The 22,157-nt window shown below is 44.2% G+C and overlaps 1 protein-coding gene across 16 annotated transcripts in view; it reads left to right on the forward strand.

The window, feature by feature from the left end:
• Positions 1-574: 574 nt before the first annotated feature.
• The window catches only part of LOC137325831 (calcium/calmodulin-dependent protein kinase type II delta chain), a 419,005-nt gene continuing 397,422 nt past the window's right edge, over positions 575-22,157 (forward strand). For 9 of the 16 annotated variants that reach the window (XM_067990934.1, XM_067990952.1, XM_067990937.1 and 6 more), the window contains exons 1-2: positions 575-1,246; positions 1,823-1,917. In XM_067990934.1, the coding sequence (XP_067847035.1) occupies positions 1,182-1,246; positions 1,823-1,917 (160 nt within the window). In that variant the 5' untranslated portion in view covers positions 575-1,181. The remainder of the gene's footprint in view (positions 1,247-1,822; positions 1,918-22,157) is intronic. The other 7 variants (XM_067990933.1, XM_067990942.1, XM_067990941.1 and 4 more) reach the window with 1 other exon arrangement.

Genomic DNA, 22,157 nt, shown 5'->3' on the forward strand with positions numbered 1-22,157 from the left:
ACCGCGCGGGGCTAGGCTGGGCGCTGATCTCAGGTCAGCGGGCAAAGTTTTTCTTTGGCAAGCGGAAACTACATTAAAAAATGTCGACTGCAAAAAAAAAGCATATTTTTTTATATGTGCCGGTGCCATCCTGTGAAAAAAATAAATGATAAGATAACAGGTTGACCAATGGCGGGACTAGTGGGCAGGAGTGGTAGCGGCTTTCGGTCTCCAGTATAACATTAGCCCACTCATAATGCACTTTGTATTTGCAATAGGCGGCTGTAAACTAGCATGTTTACCTTGTTTAGAATTAAACAATGTTTTCCCACCAATCTAACCTGAATCAAGTCAGGACAACGCCTAGACATTTAGGAGTAAAAACTGCAGTTTTCACAGATCTTTCCGCATAGCTTTTAATGGTGAATTTTATTCATGATTGTTTTTCCCTTTTAAATGTAAAATCCAAGTTTTCCCCTGGTTGGAAGTTGACGTCAGCTCTCCCCTCCCCCAGTCACATCCAGTAGTAATCCGGTTTGCGTGTTTTTAAAAAAAAATATATCGCGAGATGTTCAGAGAGACCGGAGCTGGGTTTTATTTTCTCATTTCCCTGTAGCACTAAGGCTGTAGAGGTGACAGCAGGAGAGAGAGAGAGAGAGAGATAGATAGACACACACACACACACACACACACAGACAGACAGACAGACAGACACACTTACAGATACTTTGTATCTGAGGGGAGATAAACAACAGGGAGCGAAAGGGTCAGTGAGGAGAGACAGTGACAGACAGACAGAGGAACGAGTGCAGGTTGCAACATTGTTATGAGGAGAGAGGACGCGAGTGCTAGTTTGTGAGGTGACACGGACACTCAGGGGGGTTGCTGTTGGCTTCATTGACAACACGGACCGTGCATTCATCGACGAGGTTACATATTGTAGCGCACGCAGCAGCTACTACACTCGCCGGGGACCCGGACAGCAGCAGCAGCAGCAGCAGCAACTCTCTCTAATCCCCCGTCTCTGCACACAGGCAGGCAAGGTAGGGTTAAGGGGGAAGACGGGAGGCTCTGAGGAGCCCACCTAGAGTCAGCGAGCCAGGCTTGTCCCAGCTGGGTGCTGTCCACCGCGCGGGGATCGGCGAGCAGCGCTCAGGCTGCATTGACATCGGAGACATCAGCAACCATCGCCCGCCGTCATTATGGCTTCGCCTGCAACCTGTACCAGGTTCACGGACGAATACCAGCTCTTCGAGGAACTTGGAAAGTACGGCGGAATCTGTCATTTTTAGCTGATTTCAAAAAAATTAATTGATATGATTGCATTTCAGACGTATTTTCTTTATTTGTGATAAGCATTAGTATTCTAGCGGAGGTTCACATTAATGCTTCTATGTAGTGCAGTGTATTATGCATGGTTGCGTTTTCCTATATGTATTTGTAAATGTCCAGGTATGTTATAGGACACTGCTTGCATACTCGAGGTATAACATTCATCAAAATGTACGGTTCAGTTTTATTTCCTTTTGTAGCCAGTTTTGTTTGGCGGAGCAATGTGTTCCATATAGATATTAATCCGGGTTATGCTTTATGCATCGAAAATCCTAAAATGTTTTATTTGCGTTTTTTTTGTTGGCAAAGCCGTTTAACGTTTTGGAAAACATAATTTCAAGACTCCAATGTGCTTAATTATTTTTCTATTTTTGTTCATTTTATGTGTGGCTTTGCACTTGTTTGCGCGCCAGCTGGATTGAAAGAGTATGATAAAGTGGTGAGGGTTAGTTGTCTACCTGTACCATTTTTTGTTTGAACGATATATATATATGTGATCGATTGCTTTCAGGGGAGCATTCTCGGTGGTGAGGAGATGCATGAAAATCTCGACAGGACAGGAGTACGCTGCCAAAATCATCAACACCAAAAAATTGTCTGCCAGGGGTAGGTGTTTTTTTTATATATATATATTTTGCATCACATCATTCTTATTAATAATTTGCGCTGGATGCATTGCAGGTATGTTTAGTGAGCAACAGTCAAAATGTCTGTCTTGTGGAATGAATAGATGGAACAGAGGTTTTCAAATTTAAAATTTTATAATCCTTGAAATTCAGTCATCTCAAGAGGTTCGCACTCAAGAGTTTTAATATGGAGCAATGCGGAAATCGTGTGCGTAGGTAATATTTTCTAAACGTTTAATTGTGAAAATGCATTGGGGTTTGAAATAAACTAACCGGAGGCCACTGATGATAGTAACGTTGGCTTCACAAAATTCGCGTACAACAAACTTAGTTGCGGGAGTTAGATCGAGTCTATACTTGCATATTTAAATTTACTATGTTTGGAGTCGGGAACTATTCCAACAATTTGTAAACGCCCCTTTTTCGGACATACCTGTAAAACCAGGCAGCGGAATTTGCTTTTTATTTCATGTAAAACAGCTTCAGAACCATCAGTTATTGTGAAAAAAGTTGGTTTATGCCACTTGTGTAAGATTTCTATGTTTCAAGTACAATATATATTTAATGTGTTCTGAAAGTTTGTGTGTGCAAGGCATCCTGATAGTCTTTAATACCAACACCAACTTGCATTTATATAATGCCTTTAACGTAGTAAAACGTCCCAAGGCGCTTCACAGTAGCATTATCAAACAAAATTTGACACCAAGTCACAGAAAGAGATATTTGGACAGGTTTGAGTCAAAGAGGTAGCTTTAAGAAGCGTTTTAAAGGAGCAAAGAGAGGTAGAGAGACGGAGAGGTTTAAGGAGGGAATTCCAGAGCTTTGGGCCTAGGCAGCTGAAGGCACGGCCGCCGATGGTGGAGCGATTAAAATTAGGGATGCACAAGAGGCCAGAATTGGAGGAGTGCAGAGATCTCGACGGTTGTAGGGTTGGAGGAGATTACAGAGATAGGGAGGGGTGAGGCCATGGAGGGATTTGAAAACAAGGATGAGAATTTTAAAGTCGAGGTGTAGGTTAGCGAGCACAGGGATATCTTAGTAGTTACAGTACAGGAGGGGGCCATTTGGCCCATCGTGCCTGTGCCGGTACTTTGAAAGAGCTATCCAATTAGTCCCATTCCCCTGCTCTTTTGCCATAGTCCTGTAAATGTTTTCCCTTCAAGTATTTCTCCAATTCCTTTTTGAAAGTTACTATTGAATCCGCTTCCACCACCCTTTCAGGTAGTGCATTCCAGACCATTACAACTCGCTGTGTAAAAAAAATGTTTCCTCATTTCGCCTCTGGCTCTTTTGCCAATCACCTTAAATCTGTATCCTTTGGTTAATGTCCTGTCTGCACGGGAAACAGTTTTACCTTATTTACTTCGTCAAATAATGCCATGGTATCTTTTACATCCACCTGAGAGAACAGACAGGGCCTTATATAATGGAAAATAATAGGATAATCTGAAAGGGAAAATTTAAGGCCAAATGATGGGTGAATGGGACTTGGTGCAAGTTAGGATACAGACAGCAGAGTTTTGGATGAACTCAAGTTAATGGAGGGTGGAAGATGGGGGACTGGTCAGGAGAGCATTGGAATAGTCAAGTCTAGAGGTAACAAAGGCATGGATGAGGGTTTCAACAGCAGATGAGCTGAGGTAGGGGTGAAGACGGGCGATGTTAAGGTGGTGGCAGTAGGCGGTCTTAGTGACGGAACAGATATGTGGTTGGAAGCTCACCTCAGCGTCATTCGGACGCCAAGGTTGTGAATGGTCTGGTTCGGCCTCATATGGTGACCAGGGAGAGGGATGGAGTCAGTGGCCAGTGAAAGGGATCAATCATAGATGTTTATGATGTGTTCTAATTTTATGGACTTTTCCTTACCGTCTTCCTCTAACCCGCCCCCCATGCCCAGTTTTCTAATATTGTTTTCCTTCTCTAAATAGTTGGTTCTGGCCTCTGCACCTGGGAGGGCAGGACAGTCTCCAACTAAGACTTTACCTTGGCAGCTGTCAGTGCCAGTCTGAGATTGGCTGACAGAAGTCATGGTTCTGCAGGTCCTGTCAGTTCCAGCAGCCAGTGGTGCTGAAACTGTGAATGCAGAGGAGTATGATCTTTGAGCCTGTTAGATCAATGAGGCTCTTGGCCATGGAAAGAGCATTCAGCCTGTCAGACTGTTAATCAGCCTGCAAATCCTTCCACTACTTCACACAATATTCTCGAAGGGAAGATGTGCATAGATAACGACAAGCTAATCGGCTCACTTATGACTTTCACTATGCGTGAACTTGGAACACTATAGTTACAGAAAAATGCTAGGGTGAGACTATGCTTTTGTCGAGTATGTGGAAGATACATAGAATGATACAGCATAGAAGGAGGCCATTCGACCCACCGTGCCTGTGCCAGCTCTTTGAAAGAGCTATCCAATTAGTCTCACTCCCCTGCCCTTTCCACACAGCCCTGCAGTTTTTTCCCCTTCAAGTATTTATCCAACTCCCTTTTGAAATTATTATTGAATCTGCTTCCACTACCCTTTCAGCCAGTACATTCCAGATCATAACAACTCGCTGCATTTAAAAAAAAAGATTCTCCTCATCTCATCCATGGTTCTGTTGCCAATTACCTTAAATCTGTGCCCTCTGGTTACTGTTCCTTCTGCTACTGGAAACAATTCTGCCTTATTTATTCTATCAAAACCTTTCATGATTTTGAACACCTCTATCAAATGTCCCCTTAATCTTCTCTGCTCTAAGGAGAACAACCCCAGCTTCTCTACTGTCTCCATGTAACTTAAGTCCGGCATCCATGTTACCATTCTAGTACATCTCCTCTGCACCTTAAGCCTTGACATCCTTCCGAAAGTGTAGTGCCCAGAATTGGAAAAAATACTCCAGCAGGGGCCTAATCAGTGATTTATAAAGGTTTAGCATAACTTCCTTGCTTGTGCACTCTATGGGCCCGATGTTAAGAGGGAGGCGGGTTGCCAGTGGGAGGTCGACTGGGCGTGTGGGTAACCTGCCCAGTAAAATCGGTGGGTTCCCCACGCGATTGCAAGTAAATTGAAGCCACTTACCTTGGCTTCCGCGTTTCGTGCTGGAAAGCTGCGCAGCGGGCGGACTGCGCACCTGCATCATAGGCAGTCAGCTGAAAGAGCCCTATTTAAAGGGGCAGTCCTCCACTGACTGCTGCAGAAAGGAGCCAAAATTACAGCATGGAGCAGCTCAGGGGGAAGGCTGCTCCCAGGTTTAATGATGCCTCAATCCAGGTCCTACTGGATGGGGTGAGGAGGAGGGAAAGAACAGAGATCTTCTTCCAGGCAGACGGGAGGAAGTGGCCTGCCTCTGCCACCACAAAGGCCTGGCTCGAGGTAGCAGAGGAGGTCACCAGCACCACCAACATATCGTGCACCTGCATACAGTGCAGGAGGTGCTTTAATGACCTAAGTAGGTCTGCCGAAGTGAGTACACTTACTCATTCCCCTACACTCTGTCTGCCACTTCACCGCCCCCACCCCACATCTTTTTATTCATTCATGGGATGTTGGCGTCGCTGGCAAAGCCAGCATTTATTGCCCATCCCTAATTGACCTTGAGAAGGTGGTGGTGGGTCGCCTTCTTGAACTACTGCAGTCTGTGTGGTAAAGGTTCTCCCACAGTGCTGAAAGGAAGGGAGTTCCAGGATTTTGACCCAGCGACGATGAAGGAACGGCGATATATTTCCTAGTCGGGATGGTGTGTGACTTGGAGGGGAACGTGCAGGTGGTGTTGTTCCCATGTGCCTGCTGCCCTTGTCCTTCCAGGTGGAAGAGGTCATGGGTTTGGGAGGTACTGTCAAAGAAGCCTTGGCGAGTTGCTGCAGTGCATCCTATGGATGGTACACACTGCAGCCACAGTGCACCGTTGGTGAAGGGAGTGAATGTTTAGGGTCGTGCTTGGGGTTCCAATCAATTGGGCTGCTTTGTCCTGGATGGTGTTGAGCTTCTTAAGTGTTGTTGGAGCTGCACTCATCCAGGCAAGTGGAGAGTATTCCTTCACACTCCTGACTTGTGCCTTGTAGATGGTGGAAAGGCTTTGGGGAGTCAGGAGGTGAGTGACTCGCTGCAGAATACCCAGCCTCTGAACTGCTCTTGTAGCCACAGTATTTATATGGCTGGTCCAGTTAAGTTTCTGGTCAATGGTGTCCCCTAAGATGTTGATTGTGGGGGATTCGGCGATGGTAATGCCGTTGAATGTCAAGGGGCGGTGGTTAGACTCTCTCTTGTTGGAGATGGTCATTGCCTGGCACTTATCTGGCGCGAATGTTACTTGCCACTTATCAACCCAAGCCTGGATGTTGCCCAGGTCTTGCTACATGCAGGCACGGACTGCTTCATTATCTGAGGGGTTGCGAATGGAACAAAACACTGTGCAATCATCAGCGAACATCCCCATTTCTGACCTTATGATGGAGGGAAGGTAATTGATGAAGCAACTGAAGATGGTTGGGCCTAGAACACTGCCCTGAGGAACTCCTGCAGCAGTAGTCCTGGGGCTGAGATGATTGTCCTCCAACAACCACTACCATCTTCCTTTGTGCTAGATATGACTCCAGCCACTGGAGAGTTTTCCCCCTGATTCCCATTGACTTCAATTTTACTAGGACTCCTTGGTGCCACATTCGGTCAAATGCTGCCTTGATGTCAAGGGCAGTCACTCTCACCTCACCTCTGGAATTCAGCTCTTTTGTCCATGTTTGGACCAAGGCTGTAATGAGGTCTGGTGCCGAGTGGTCCTGGCGGAACCCAAACTGAGCATCGGTGAGCAGGTTATTGGTGAGTAAGTGCTGCTTGATAGCACTGTTGATGACACCTTCCATCACTTTGCTGATGATTGAGAGTAGATTGATGGGGCGGTAATTGGCCGGATTGGATTTGTCCTTTTTGTGGGCAGGACATACCTGGGCAATTTTCCACATTGTCTGGTAGATGCCAGTGTTGTAGCTGTACTGGAACAGCTTGGCTAGAGGCGCAGCTAGTTCTGGAGCCCAAATCTTCAGCACTACGGCCGGGATGTTGTCGGGGCCCATAGCCTTTGCTGTATCCAGTGCACTCAGCCGTTTCTTGATATCACGTGGAGTGAATCGAATTGGCTGAAGACTGGCTTCCGTGATGGTGGGGATATCGGGAGGAGGCCGAGATGGATCATCCACTCGGCACTTCTGGCTGAAGATGGTTGCAAACGCTTCAGCCTTGCCTTCTGCACTCAATTGCTGGACTCCGCCATCCTCAATGATGGCGGATGTTTACAGAGCCTCCTCCTCCCGTTAGTTGTTTAATTGTCGCTGAGCCATAGCTCCAAGTACCTGCTGCTGTAGAAGTGCACAGTGGGGTATGAGAGGATCATTGACAAAATGTCATGTGTCCATGTCTCAGCCTGGGAGATACTGAAAAGATGGGTGTCCAATTGAAGACCAACCACTTCATAGCATTTGTAAATTGTTTTAAATGTGGGGATATATTTTTCAAACATACTCGAGCGTATCCAATTGTCTGTCAGATTACATCAGTACATTAGTATTAAAGCATCTGAGGAATTATTCAACTGGTGAACCCGATATGTCCATTGTCTATTGTATGGACTTTTGGAAAAAAAAATATCCTGGAAGAAATCTTGGTTTGGTAACTTTACTTCAATGCAGTTAATTCTAAAGCTCAGGAATGTGGTAACTATCATTAGAAACTAAGATATTTGTATCACAAGCCATAATGTATGGTTGTCCTTTTTGTCTAATTCCTAAACTAATTAGGAAGATCTTTTCAAACTAGAGAAAGGGCAGTAGGAGAATAAAGTTATAAATCTATAATGTATGCAATCAATAACCTGTATCTCAGCAGAGAAAACTTTTAGTAGGCATTTATGGGTTATGATCAGTAATATATACTACATCTTATTTAATACTTGGTTAGGCTCAAAAGCACAGTATTTTATTGTGTAATGGAGTGGTGGGAAGTTAGTTGTTGCTTCCTTACATTCTCTCAGTCCTAGTCCTGGAGCACCTCCCCCCATGAACCCACAGTGATGGGTCGTTTGGTTTAAAAGTATCAATAGTGCAATGGTTACTCTGTATAAACAAATGGGCTGAGGTGGCTTTTGACACTGAACACTGCACTGAACGAATTTGTGACTTTTGGGTTTTTACAAAAAGTGGATGTCCTGATAGCTCTGTATTTTGAAAATATAAGTCAGTTACAATGCTAAATTGAATTTTTATTACACATTGAAAATAAGCACAATAACCTAGTATTTACTCATGAATTTTGAAAATAAAGGCTCATATTTGATAAATTGTTTGAATATTAAGTAAATCTAGTATTTGTTTATGAAATAAGTTTTATAGATTCTTCATAAACAATACTTTTGAGCCAATTGTGTAACTTCATTCACTGGTTCAAATCTAAAACTGCAGAGAGGAATATTCCTGAACTAGATATTCAAATTGCTTCTGTAGTTGAAACTGCAATTAAAAATTCATAACCTGTTTTGGGCATGTTTATTCAACTGAAGTGGCTGTTTTGTAAATGTTATGTAGCATTGTTTACTGAGAGCACTTAAAAACAACAGTTAAAGCAGTTTATTGTTTCAAAGTGAGTTACAATAACCTGCTTTTGAGATACCCAGAGTTCATTAATGGTGTTACCTACAGTAAAATGATAGGCACTGTAACATGTAAAAAGAGAGACTCCAATTCATCTTGGTAGCTGCATAGTTGCAGCATTGGATTCTAGTGCTGGATCCCAGTTTTTACATTTCAGTAGTGGGATCCAAGTTTGAATCCCAGCTTTATCATGCTGATTTTTTTTTTGCATTTCTAATTAAGGAATTTCAGTATTTCTCATTTGAATAATTAGATGGTGTGATTCCCAGTAAGGGCGGGAGAGAGCAAAGTTAGCAAGATGGCCTCTTGCATCCCGGAAAATACCTCCTAGATCATAGAATCATAGAAAGGTTACAGCGCGGAAGGAGGCCATTCGGCCCATTGAGTCCACATCGGCTCTATGCAAGAGCAATCCAGCTAGTCCCACTCCCCCACCCTTTCCCCGCAGCCCTGCAAATTTTTTCCTTTCAAGTACTTATCCAGTTCCCTTTTGAAGGCCATGATTGAATCTGCCTCCACCACCCCCTCAGGCAGTGCATTCCAGATCCTAACCACTCGCTGTGTAAAAACGTTTTTGCTCATGTCACCTTTGGTTCTTTTGCCAATCACCTTAAATCTATGTCCTCTGTTTCTTGACCCTTCCGCCAATGGGAACAGTTTCTCTCTATCCACTATATCTAGACCCTTCATGATTTTGAATACCTCTATCAAATCTCCTCGCAACCTTCTCTGTTCCAAGGAAAATAACTCCAGTTTCTCCAGTCTATCCACGTAACTAAAGTCCCTCATCCTTGGAATCATTCTAATAAATCTCTTCTGCTCCCTTTCTAAGGCCTTCACATCTTTCCTGAAGTGCAGTGCCCAGAACTGGACACAATACTCCAATTGTGGCTGAACCAGTGTTTTATAAAGGTTCATCATGCCTTCCAAACTTTTGTACTCTATGCCTCTATTTATAAAGCCGAGGATCCTGTATGCTTTTTTAACCACTTTCTCAACTTGCCCTGCCACCTCCAACGATTTGTGCACATGTACCCCCAGATTTCTCTGTTCCTGTACCCCTTTTAGAGTTGTGCCCTCTTGTTTATATTGCCTCTCCTCGTTCTTCCTACCAAAATGTGTCATTTCGCATTTTTCTGCCTTAAATTTCATCTGCCCATGCCACCAGCCTGCCTATATCCTCTTGAAGTCTATCACTATCCTCCTCACTGTTTACTACCCTTCCAAGTTTTGTGTCATCTGCAAATTTTGAAATTGTGCCCTGTACACCCAAGTCCAAGTCATTAATATATATCAAGAAAAGCAGTGGTCCCAGCACTGACCTCTGGGGAACACCACTGTACACCTGCTCTCTGTTCCCTGTCCCGTAGCCAATTCTGTATCCATATTGCTATTGCCCCCTTATTCCATGGGCCGCAATCTTGATGATAATCCTACAGTGCGGCACTTTATCAAATGCCTTTTAAAGGTCCACATACATCACATCAACTGCCTTGCCCTCATCTACCCCCTCTTTTACCTCATCAACAAACTCTATCAGGTTAGTTAAGTGCGATTTGCTTTTAACAAATCCGTGCTGGCTTTCCCTAATCAATCCATATTCGTTCAAGTGACTGTTAATTCTGTTCCGGATTATCGTTTCTAAATGTTTCCCCACCACTGAGGTTAAACTGCCTATAGTTGCTCGGTTTATCCTTTAATTCTTTTTTGAACAAGTGTGTAACATTTGCGTTTCTCCAGTCCTCTGGCACCACCCCCGTATCTATGGATGTTTGGAAGATTATGGCCAGAACCTCCGCAATTTCCACTCTTTCCTCAGCAACTTAGGATGCACCCCATCCGGAGCAGGTGACTTAACTACTTTAAGTACAGCTAGCCTTTCAAGTACTTCTTCTTTATCAATTTTTAGCCCACTCATTATCTCAACTATACCTGAGACTTCTTCCTTGGTAAAGACAGATGCAAAGTACTCATTTAGTACCTCAGCCATCTCCTCTGCCTCCATGAGTAGATCTCCTTTATGGTCCTTGATCAGCCCCACCCCTCCTCTTACTACCTGTTTACTGTTTACATGCCTGTAGAATACTCTTGGATTCCCTTTTATGTTGGCTGCCAGTCTATTCTCCGATGGACCAATATTGACAACACCCAAAGAGAAGTCCACAACCAAGGCCATAAAGTTCTGGTTAGAGATGGGAATGTAATGGGGAAAATTCATGAAACACAACTGATCTATGTCCATTGAGTGGATTGCCTTTTCAGAATACACAGAGACAAGTTGTTTAGGCAGTGTTCATACACTGTGTCTTTAAGCGTACTTTATCATTTTTGATCGAGGAATGCTAGAATCATTACACCGTAAGCCGCTAACATAGGCATTTTCTAGCACCATATCATGTCCTCGGGACGTCTAACCAATGGATTAAGTTTGAAGTGCAGTCACTGTTATGTAGGCAAATGCAGAAGCCAATTTGCATATAGCAAGGTCCTATTAAGGGTGAATCAATGATCAGGTTTTTTTTTGGTGGGTTGACCAGGGCACCAAGTGAATTCTCTGCCCTGCTTTGAATAGTGCCATGAGAATCTTTACATCCACCTGAGCAGGCAGATACGGCCTCGACTTAAAATCTCATCTGAAAGATGGTACCTCCAGCATTTAAATGTTATCCTAAATTATGTGCTTAAGCCCTTAGTGGGGCTGGAGCCCACAACATTCTGATTTAGAGCTGAGAGTGACATTTTAACTGTACTTATTTTATTTTTTACAACGTTGCTTTGCAAACTTGACATCTTAAGTGCAGTTTTTTACTTTGTGGTTAGAGCTTCCAGCAGCAGCTTTTTTTTAAAAGGTAACCTCTCCCCTCCCCCTCCCCTTCAAACTGTGAATCAGAGTGGTGAGTTTCTGTCATAATTGTTCTTTCTCCTTCCCCTTTCACCCTCGCTCACATCTCCCAGCTACCTCTTCCCTGTGTCCTTTCCCTCATTGGTGATCCCTTTTGTCACCTTGCTCAATCCTATTTTTCTCCATCTGCACTTATCATCCCCTCTCAACACTACCAAACCAATGATCTCTTTGCTCCTCCTATCTTCTCCCCCACTTCCCCCACCAATCCTGTTACATGCCTCCTACCTACCTGCAACAGCTTTTCTATAATACCATAGACTTTTGAAAAAAGGAAAGTATAAAATTGACCACATAACTAATAAATGTAGTAGTAGTAATCAAGACCGGGAATCTACAATTTCCTTGAAAATATGCACATCATCATGTAATTTGAATATGGAAATACCACAAGCATTCACATTCTCTAACAAAAACATAGTTTCACTTATTTAATCACCACAAGTCAATGTTTCTGATTCTATTGTACGTAATGTCATAAAAGAGCAGATCCTGACTCTCAATGAGCTCGACACCATCCAGGACAAAGGCACCCCATCCACCACCCTAAACATTCACTCCCTTCACCACCGGCGCACTGTGGCTGCAGTGTGTACCATCCAGAGGATGCACTGCAGCGACTCGCCAAGGCTTCTTCGACAGCACCTCCCAAACCCGTGACCTCTACCACCTAGAAGGACAACGGCAGCAGGTACATGCGAACAACACCACCTGCACGTTTCCCTCCAAGTCATACACCAGCCTGACTTGGAAATATATCACTGTTCCTTCATTGTTGCAGGGTCAAAATCCTGGAACTCCCTTCCTAACAGCACTGTGGGAGAACCTTCACCACACGGACTGCAGCGGTTGAAGAAGGCGGCTCACCACCACCTTCTCAAGGGCAATTAGGGATGTGCAATAAATGCTGGCCTCGCCAGCGACGCCCACGTCCCATGAACGAATTTTTAAAAAAATGCCATGGTAGATTTTACAAAAGTTATTGAAATAGTTATTATAAAAAGGATACATGTATCATGCATTTGCTGTCTGTACATTTCGTATCATACTCAACTTTCCGTGTCACATTTCCAAGAGCAATATAAATGGACTATCCAGGAACGCATAGAATTGGAGCCAGGATATCTGCAACGTGCCTGCATGCAGCAAGACCTGGACAACATCCAGGCTTGGGCTGATAAGTGGCAAGTAACATTTGCACCTGACAAGTGCCAGGCAATGACCATCTCCAACAAGAGAGAGTCTAAACACCACTCCTTGTCATTCAACGGCATTACCATCGCCGAATCCCCCACCATCAACATCCTGGGGGTCACCATTAACCAGAAACTTAACTGGACCAGCCATATAAATACTGTGGCTACAAGAGCAGGTCAGAGGCTGGGTATTCTACGACGAGTGACTCACCTCCTGACTTCCCAAAGCCTTTCCACCATCTACAAGGCACAAGTCAAAAGTGTGAAGGAATACTCTCCACTTGCCTGGATGAGTGCAGCTCCAACAACACTCAAGAAGCTCAACACCATCCAGGATAAAGCAGCCCACTTGATTGGCACCCCATCCACCACCCTAAACATTCACTCCCTTCACCACCAACGAACCATGGCTGCAGTGTGTACCATCCACAGGATGCACTGCAGCAACTCACCAAGGCTTCTTCGACAGCACCTCCCAAATCCGTGATCTCTACCACCTAGAAGGACAAGGACAGCAGGCACATGGGAACAACACCACCTGCATGTTCCCCTCCAAGTCACACACCATCCCGACTTGGAAATATATCACCGTTCCTTCATTGTCGCTGGGTCAAAATCCTGGAACTCCCTACCTAACAGCACTGTGGGAGAACCTTCACCACACGGACTGCAGCGGTTCAAGAAGGCAGCTCACCACCACCTTCTCAAGGGCAATTAGGGATGTGCAATAAATGCTGGCCTCGCCAGCGACGCCCACATCCCATGAACGAATAAAAAAACCTTCTTAATTAACATCTGTATGAACTCGCTGTGTATATTTTACAGCATTTGGATTTTGTAGCTTCAAGGGGCAATCTACCTACACTTCAGTGTTTTACATAGTGTAATGTTCTTGTACTTGTAAATAGCACATCCTCTGACTTGCCATGAGGAGTCCCATGGGACATTTGCTGGTAATATTATAAAAGCTTTGTGTTTGCAAACACTTCCTATTCATCTTAAGATGTCACAGTGTCTAATGCAGATTTCTGTGTCACGCTTTAAAAAAAATATATAAAGGAACAAAAGCAGTCATTTGCAATGTACAGAGAAACTTTCTAGGAGCAGAAAATACCAGGGCAACAATATCTATATGCTTTTAAAGATGATCTCCCAAATAATGGTAGAGTTCTGATCACCCAGCTTGGATAACAATTAACCTTTTGAACTCATCCAGAGTTTACAAAACATCATTGCACTTTATAACCTTAAAGAGATAAATATCTACACCTTTTACCAGTAGAATGTTTTACATATTATAATATTCTTGTCTTTATAAAAGAGTCACATCTGACTTACTGTGAACAATACCAAGGGAGATCTTAATAAAATGATTGAGGTGAACTTGTTATTTTATACACAAAAATTGAGTGTGGCAAAATAATTCCCTTCCCCACATCATGTCTAACTGTTATGCGTGTATGGAGTATAAAACCTGTACCTAATAATAAATTCACATTCTTTTATTTCATTTTCTTTTTAAAAAAAATATTGCTTCAGAAATACATGAAAGGTTCACTTATTTTGCTGTTTGATCGAAATGAATGCTGAATTCTAATAACACAATTTGAATTAGAAAGAAACCTTTTCACTGAACAAAGGTTATACTGTCTGAGGTTGAAGAGATGAATTGTAATTTTTTTCTCTTCCCAATTTCTCCCCTCCCTCCTGGGGGTACTGTTGCATAGGTGTCAGCTGCCCCCAATACCTTTAACAATGGTGAGCTGTGCATGTGACAGTGTGTGTTAGCACAAACCAGGAGTTGAGCCTTCTGCTTTGTATGGTTCTGGGAGGAGCACAATTGTGTTCAGCAACAAGTTTGAAAAATGACTGCTAATATCTGCAATGTAGCCACCATATAGAGTGCATTGAGTCGAATGATGGCTACTACATCTAGTGTGAATTTGTACAACTGTCTTATTCCATACATGTGTCAAAAGATATTTGGTAAAATTACTAAGTATTATCTTGCTGCAATCGTACTGAAATGTAATGTCATATTTTATTGCTTTTGTGATCTCGTCACTCTGGTTATTTCAGAACTAAGTGATGTAGACCTAGAGAGAAAGTACTTGTGTTTTTTTTCACAACAGTATCCTCCCATTTGTATATTGAAGAAACATATTGGCATATAAATATTCTTGCCTTTGTTTGTAATCATCGATTCTCTCACTTCCAGAGATGTGCCGCATCGGTGGTCTCGCTGCTAGGCGACACCGCTAACATGGCGGATGGTGAGTCACTCCAGAGCAGTTCAATTGAAAGCAGTGTGGCCCACAACTGCAAATTGATCTGGAGCTGGGTGACACTAGGAAAATTCACTATATAATGAACACACACTTGGCCAATAGCATGTTTTCCCATAGTCAAGCAGCTCTAGATATTTTCTTAATTTGGTACAAACATTGTCCCGACTGCAATCCATGGACTTCTCCATGACACATGGGGTTGCTCCCAGTGTGTAGCATCACTGGACTGGGTTAATGGGGAGGAAACCCAATGTGGCAATTCTCAAGTTAATTTATCATGAGATGCATTTTGGTGTGACTTTACACACAACTTATATCAGTGCTTTCTGGTTTTATAGATGAGCAGTTTATCTTGCAAGTCACAGAAAACATGAGATGCTGTCAGCACTGGGTAGGGAATTTAAGGCAAATAAAAATTTGTCCTTATATTTCTCTCCCTCCTTTTACCCCTCTGTTTGTTCCACGTAGTCTGTAACTATGCCTAAGAGGCAGTTGTGTGCGTGAGACTCACTTGTATGCTTATGCTGCTGTTGATTCAGCCCTCAGGGGCGTGCAACAGTGGCCTGGTGATGGCCTTCTTTCTCTATTTTTCCACCCATCCCCCTACCCTTTCCTGCCAGTGTGATTGTGAGTGGTAACTTAACAATGTGAGGTGTTGTGTGCTTAAAGCCACATCCTACCATCCATTGTGCTGCACATTACAGCGTGCGCGTGCCAAACTATTTTGGAAATGTATTTCAGAATTGTTAAACACAGAAGCTGACATTTAAAAGTGTAGTGTCTTTGATTTTAAAGCTATAGGAGTTCGAAGGGTTTTTGAAAAAAAATTGGTTTGATTTTTCTGGTCCCTTTGGCTAGCTGTTCTAAATGGACTGTGTCTCTGTGATAGGACGGAAGAAATCTAAATGGTTTACCGTACTGCAATTGTGTTCAATGAACGGTTCTTGAATTTCCTGTTACGTAACTGAGGATTAACGTTTTGTCATGCCTATGATTCTGAAGTACCCAGGAATATGACCGCTGTATTATGTAATGGATTAATTTTCTATACTGGTGCATTTTCTTTGTCAAAGGTATGGTACGTGGAATAACTGTTTAGTACATACAGTTTGTTTTGCACTGGATAATCCTGTATCTGTTGATTTTAGTTCAGTACCTTTAGTGCAGTTATCCAGCATGGGGTGGATTATTAATTTTATTATTAAATTAAGATTGAGTCAACAACCCGATGCAGTTTGTTGGTGCTGTTGGTCCTTGTCAAATAGCACTTCAAAGGAAGTAATTTTTTAGATCCTATTATCCAGTCACATACTAAACTTTCAAACTTACAGGATTTTCATTGTGATTTGTTTTAGTAAGCAAATTCAATTAGTTTTGCCAGTGGAAGAATGGTCTATTTTCACGGTATTACCTAATTAATTGAGAATTGTAGCAAACTAGATAGGAACGTTTTACTTGGCATTTTTACTGATGACCAGTTTATATACAGTTGTTTTTCAGGCTGGAGGGAAGTGTACAGTGGTGTCCTCCAGGGGTCGATATTAGGACTGCTGCTCTTTTTGATATATATTAATGACCTGTTCTTGGGTATACCGGGCATAATTTCAAAGCTTGCAGATGACACGAAACTCAGAAATGTAGTTAACATTGAGGAGGATAGTAACAGATTTCAGGAGGACGTAGACAGACTGGTGAAATGGGCAGACACATGGCAGATGCAATTTAACAGGTCTAGACAGACTGGATGCAGGGAGGATGATTCCCCTGGCTGGGGGGTCTAGAATGAGGGGTCACAGTTTCAGGATACAGGGTAGGACATTTGGGACTGAGATGAGGAGAAATTTCTTCACTCAGATGGTGGTGAACCTGTGGAATTCTCTACCACAGAAGACTGTGGAGGCCAAGTCACTGAATATATTTAAGATGGAGCTAGATAGATTTCCAGACACAAAAGGCATCAAGGGGTAAGGGCAAAGAGTGGGAATATGATATTGAGATAGAGGATCAGCCATGATCATATTGAATGGCGGAGCAGGCTGGGAGGGCCAAATGGCCTACTCCTGCTCCTATTTTCTATGTTTCTATGTTTATGCAGAGAACTGTGAAGTGATGCATTTTGGAAGGAAGACTGAGGAGAGGCAATATAAACTAAATGGTACAGGTTTAAAGAGGGTCCACGAACAGAGAGACCTGGGGTTGTTTTTAAAAAAAAACATACAGCCATGGGATACGTGACTTTATAAACCGAGGCGTAGAGTACAAAAGCAAGGACGTTCTGATAAACCTTTATAGATCACTGGTTAGGCCTCAGCTGGAGTATTCTCAGCACCGCACTTTAGGAAGGATATCAAGATCTTTTGAGAGGGTGCAGAGGAGATTTACTAGAATGGTACCAGGGATGAGGGACTTCAGTTACGTGGAGAGATTAGAGAAGCTGGGATTGTTCTCTTTAGAGCAGAGAAGGTTAAGGGGAGATTTAATAGAAGTGCTCAAAATTTTGAGGGGCTTTAATAGAGTTCACAGGGAGAAACTGTTTCCACTGGCAGGAGGGTCGATAACCAGAGGACACAAATTTAAGGTAATTGGCAAAAGAACCAGAGGGGAGATGAGAATTTTTTTTTGTGCACCGTGTTATGATCTGGAATGCACTGCCTGAAAGAGTGGTAGAGGCAGATTCAATAATACTTTCAAAAGGGAATTGGATAAATACTTGAAAAGGGAAAACTTGCATGGGAAAGAGCAGGGGAGTGGGACTAATTGGATAACTCTTGCAAAGAGCATGGTGGGCTGAATGCCCTCTTTCTGTACTGTATGATTCTATGAACTGAATAAAATATCAGATTAGTTCTGATTGCAATTATCTCTGAAAAGAAAATGGATAAAAGGTGCAGTTGGGATTCAGTTATGCTTTTGGACAATGTCTGAAAGTTAGTACATGTTAAACCTACGATGTAATTGCTGTAGAGAATGGGTTTCTTTGTTTTTTTCTGTGTGCAGTGATCTGTTTTGGAACTTGGCTTTGTTTTTTGCTAATATGGCATGGCAACTTTGAATGTATTTTGGGTTCTCAGTCATCACTGGGACTCAAACTCAAGACCTTTTAGAAATGTGAAGCCTGCAACTGCTACTATGTAGCCATATAATCCGCACTCTGTATAAAGTGATGTGCTTTGTTCCATGATGAATACTATGCATCGGTCTTCACTTGAGAAGAGGATGCTGCCATTGTAGCAGTAAAGGAGGAGGTAGTAATGATATTGGCTAGGATAAAAATAAAGAGGAGATACTTAAAAGATTGGCAGTACTCAAAGTGGAAAAGTAACCCGGTCCAGATGGGATGCATCCTAGGTTATTGAGGGAAGTAAGGGTGGAAATTGTGGAGGCTCTGGCCACAATCTTCCAATCCTCCTTAGATATGGGGACAGTGCCAGAGGAGGATTGCAAATGTTACATCCTTGTTTAAAAAAGGGGATGATGTGGAGATGCCGGTGATGGACTGGGGTTGACAATTGTAAACAATTTTACAACACCAAGTTATAGTCCAACAATTTTTATTTGAAATCTACAAGCTTTCGGAGGCTTCCTCCTTCGTCAGGTAAATGTTCAGGAGCTCCTCGAAGCCTACGCATTTATACATATAGAACAATACATGGTGTTTACAGACTGCCCCTGCAACTGCCCGTTGCCAAGGCAATCACCGTGTTCAGACAGAGAGGTGTCACCTACAGAACCCCCGAATACACATTCAACAAAAAAACAAACAGGAAAAAAAAACAGAGAGGCAGAAACATCCGGAAGGCAGAGAAAGCCAGCAAATGACCCATTATATTAAAAACAGATAGCTTTTGTTCGCTGGTGGGGTAACGTGTAGCGTGACATGAACCCAAGATCCCGGTTGAGGCCGTCCTCATGGGTGCGGAACTTGGCTATCAATTTCTGCTCGACGATTTTGCGTTGTCGTGTGTCTCGAAGGCCGCCTTGGAGAACGCTTACCCGAAGATCGGTGACTGAATGTCCCTGACTGCTGAAGTGTTCCCTGACTGGGAGGGAACCCTCCTGTCTGGCGATTGTTGCGCGGTGTCCGTTCATCCGTTGTCGCAGTGTCTGCATGGTCTCGCCAATGTACCATGCTCCGGGGCATCCTTTCCTGCAACGTATGAGGTAGACAACGTTGGCCGAGTCACAGGAGTATGAACCATGCACCTGGTGGGTGGTGTCCTCTCGTGTGATGGTGGTATCTGTGTCGATGATCTGGCATGTCTTGCAGCGGTTACCGTGGCAGGGTTGTGTGGTGTCGTGGACGCTGTTCTCCTGAAAGCTGGGTAATTTGCTGCGAACGATAGTCTGTTTGAGGTTGGGTGGCTGTTTAAAGGCGAGTAGTGGAGGTGTGGGGAAGGCCATAGCGAGGTGTTCGTCGTCATTGATGACATGTTGAAGGCTGCGGAGAACATAGCGTAGTTTCTCCACTCCGGGGAAGTACTGGACGACGAAGGGTACTCTGTTGGTTGCGTCCCGTGTTAGTCTTCTGAGGAGGTCTATGCGATTTTTCGTTGTGGCCCGTCGGAACTGTCGATCGATGAGTCGAGCGTCATATCCCGTTCTTACCAGGGCGTCTTTCAGAGTCTGTAGGTGTCCATCCCGTTCCTCCTCGTCTGAGCAGACCCTGTGTATTCGCAGGGCCTGTCCATAGGGGATGGCCTCTTTGACGTGGTTAGGGTGGAAGCTGGAAAAGTGGAGCATTGTGAGATTGTCCGTGGGCTTGCGGTAGAGTGAGGTGCTGAGGTGCCCGTCTTTGATGGAGATTCGTGTGTCCAAGAAAGAAACTGATTCTGAGGAGTAGTCCATGGTGAGCTTGATGGTGGGATGGAACTTGTTGATGTTATCGTGTAGTTTCTTTAGTGATTCTTCGCCGTGGGTCCATAGAAAGAAAATGTCGTCGATGTATCTGGTGTATAGTGTTGGTTGGAGGTCCTGTGCAGTGAAGAAGTCCTGCTCGAACTTGTGCATGAAAATGTTGGCGTATTGGGGTGCAAATTTGGTCCCCATGGTTGTTCCGTGTGTTTGGGTAAAGAACTGGTTATCGAAGGTGAAGACATTGTGATCCAGGATGAAGCGGATGAGTTGTAGGATGGCGTCTGGAGATTGGCTGTTGTTGGTGTTGAGTATTGATGCTGTCGCAGCGATGCCGTCATCGTGGGGGATACTGGTGTAGAATGCCGAGACGTCCATCGTGGTGAGAAATGTTCCTGGTTCAACAGGTCCGTGGGTACTGAGTTTTTGTAGGAAGTCTGTAGTGTCGCGACAGAAGCTGGGGGTTCCCTGTACGATGGGTTTCAGGATGCCCTCGATGTATCCAGAGAGGTTCTCACACAGGGTTCCGTTGCCTGATACGATAGGACATCCGGGTGTGTTGGCTTTGTGTATCTTTGGGAGGCAGTAGAAGTCTTCCACGCGGGGAGTACGTGGGATGAGAGTGCGTAGGATGCTTTGAAGGTCTGGATCGAAGGTCTTGATCAGTTTGTTGAGCTGGTGGGTGTGTTCTTTGGTCGGATCTGCGGGTAACCGTCTGTAGTGTTCCTGGTTGTCCAGTTGTCGGTATGCTTCTTTGCAATCGTCCGTTCTGTTCTGTATGACGATGGCTCCTCCTTTGTCTGCTGGTTTGATGACGATGTTGCGGTTGGTCTTGAGAGCGTTGATGGCGTTGCGTTGTGCTCGGGTGACATTCTGGACTGTCTTCTGAGTGCGCCTGATGAATCTGGCATTGACGCATTTCCTAAGCTTGGGCATACATGTCAAGCTGAGGGCAGCGACCCTCCGGAGGAGTCCAGTTTGACTCTTTCCTCTTCGGTTGCTGTACCGCGGATCCCTCTGTCTGCTGTTCCGGATCATTGATTGTCTCATTGGGTTCGCTGTTGAAATCTTGGGGTTTGTGGTAGAATTCCGGGAGCCTCATTCTCCTGATGAATTCCTCTGTGTCCGCCGCGAGACTAATGGGGTCCATTTTGGTAGTGGGGCAGAAATTGAGCCCTCGGCTGAGAACTTCGATTTCGTCTGGTTGAAGGGTGTGGTCGGACAAATTGACGATAGACTTCCCTGTGGTTGCAACCGTGGTACCAGGGGAAGCTTGGTCGATGTTGGTGGTGATGCCGAGTTTCTCAAGCTTCCTGCTCTTGGTTTTCATGTGGGCAGCGTAGTTCCGTTGCCTCGTCTGTTTGGCGGTATCTCGTAGCTGGTCTGCTGTGTCCTGAGTACAGGTTGAGAGTATGGACTCTATCTTAGTTTCGAGGTTGCGGCGTCTGCTGTAGAGTTGGTGTACGAGATGGTTGCGGAGTGTGCGAGAGGTACGACGGCAGAGTCTCTCAGCGTAATCCGAGTTGTATGTGGACCTGAGTGGGTTCGTGATCTGGACTCCTTTCGGGATCTTGTCTGCTTTCTTGCAGCTCTGTAAAAACTTGATGTCTGTGTCTATATGCGCGATCTTCTTGGATATCCTTTCCACTGTGAGCCGGCAGTTTGTGGTGTCGATGGTAGTCATGATGTGGAGATGCCGGTGATGGACTGGGGTTGACAATTGTAAACAATTTTACAACACCAAGTTATAGTCCAACAATTTTTATTTGAAATCTACAAGCTTTCGGAGGCTTCCTCCTTCGTCAGGTAAATGTTCAGGAGCTCCTCGCTCCCAGTCGGGGAACACTTCAGCAGTCAGGGACATTCAGTCACCGATCTTCGGGTAAGCGTTCTCCAAGGCGGCCTTCGAGACACACGACAACGCAAAATCGTCGAGCAGAAATTGATAGCCAAGTTCCGCACCCATGAGGACGGCCTCAACCGGGATCTTGGGTTCATGTCACGCTACACGTTACCCCACCAGCGAACAAAAGCTATCTGTTTTTAATATAATGGGTCATTTGCTGGCTTTCTCTGCCTTCCGGATGTTTCTGCCTCTCTGTTTTTTTTTCCTGTTTGTTTTTTTGTTGAATGTGTATTTGGGGGTTCTGTAGGTGACACCTCTCTGTCTGAACACGGTGATTGCCTTGGCAACGGGCAGTTGCAGGGGCAGTCTGTAAACACCATGTATTGTTCTATATGTATAAATGCGTAGGCTTCGAGGAGCTCCTGAACATTTACCTGACGAAGGAGGAAGCCTCCGAAAGCTTGTAGATTTCAAATAAAAATTGTTGGACTATAACTTGGTGTTGTAAAATTGTTTACA

Source organism: Heptranchias perlo, chromosome 1 (genome assembly GCF_035084215.1).
Source record: "Heptranchias perlo isolate sHepPer1 chromosome 1, sHepPer1.hap1, whole genome shotgun sequence".
Classification (NCBI taxonomy): domain Eukaryota; kingdom Metazoa; phylum Chordata; class Chondrichthyes; order Hexanchiformes; family Hexanchidae; genus Heptranchias; species Heptranchias perlo.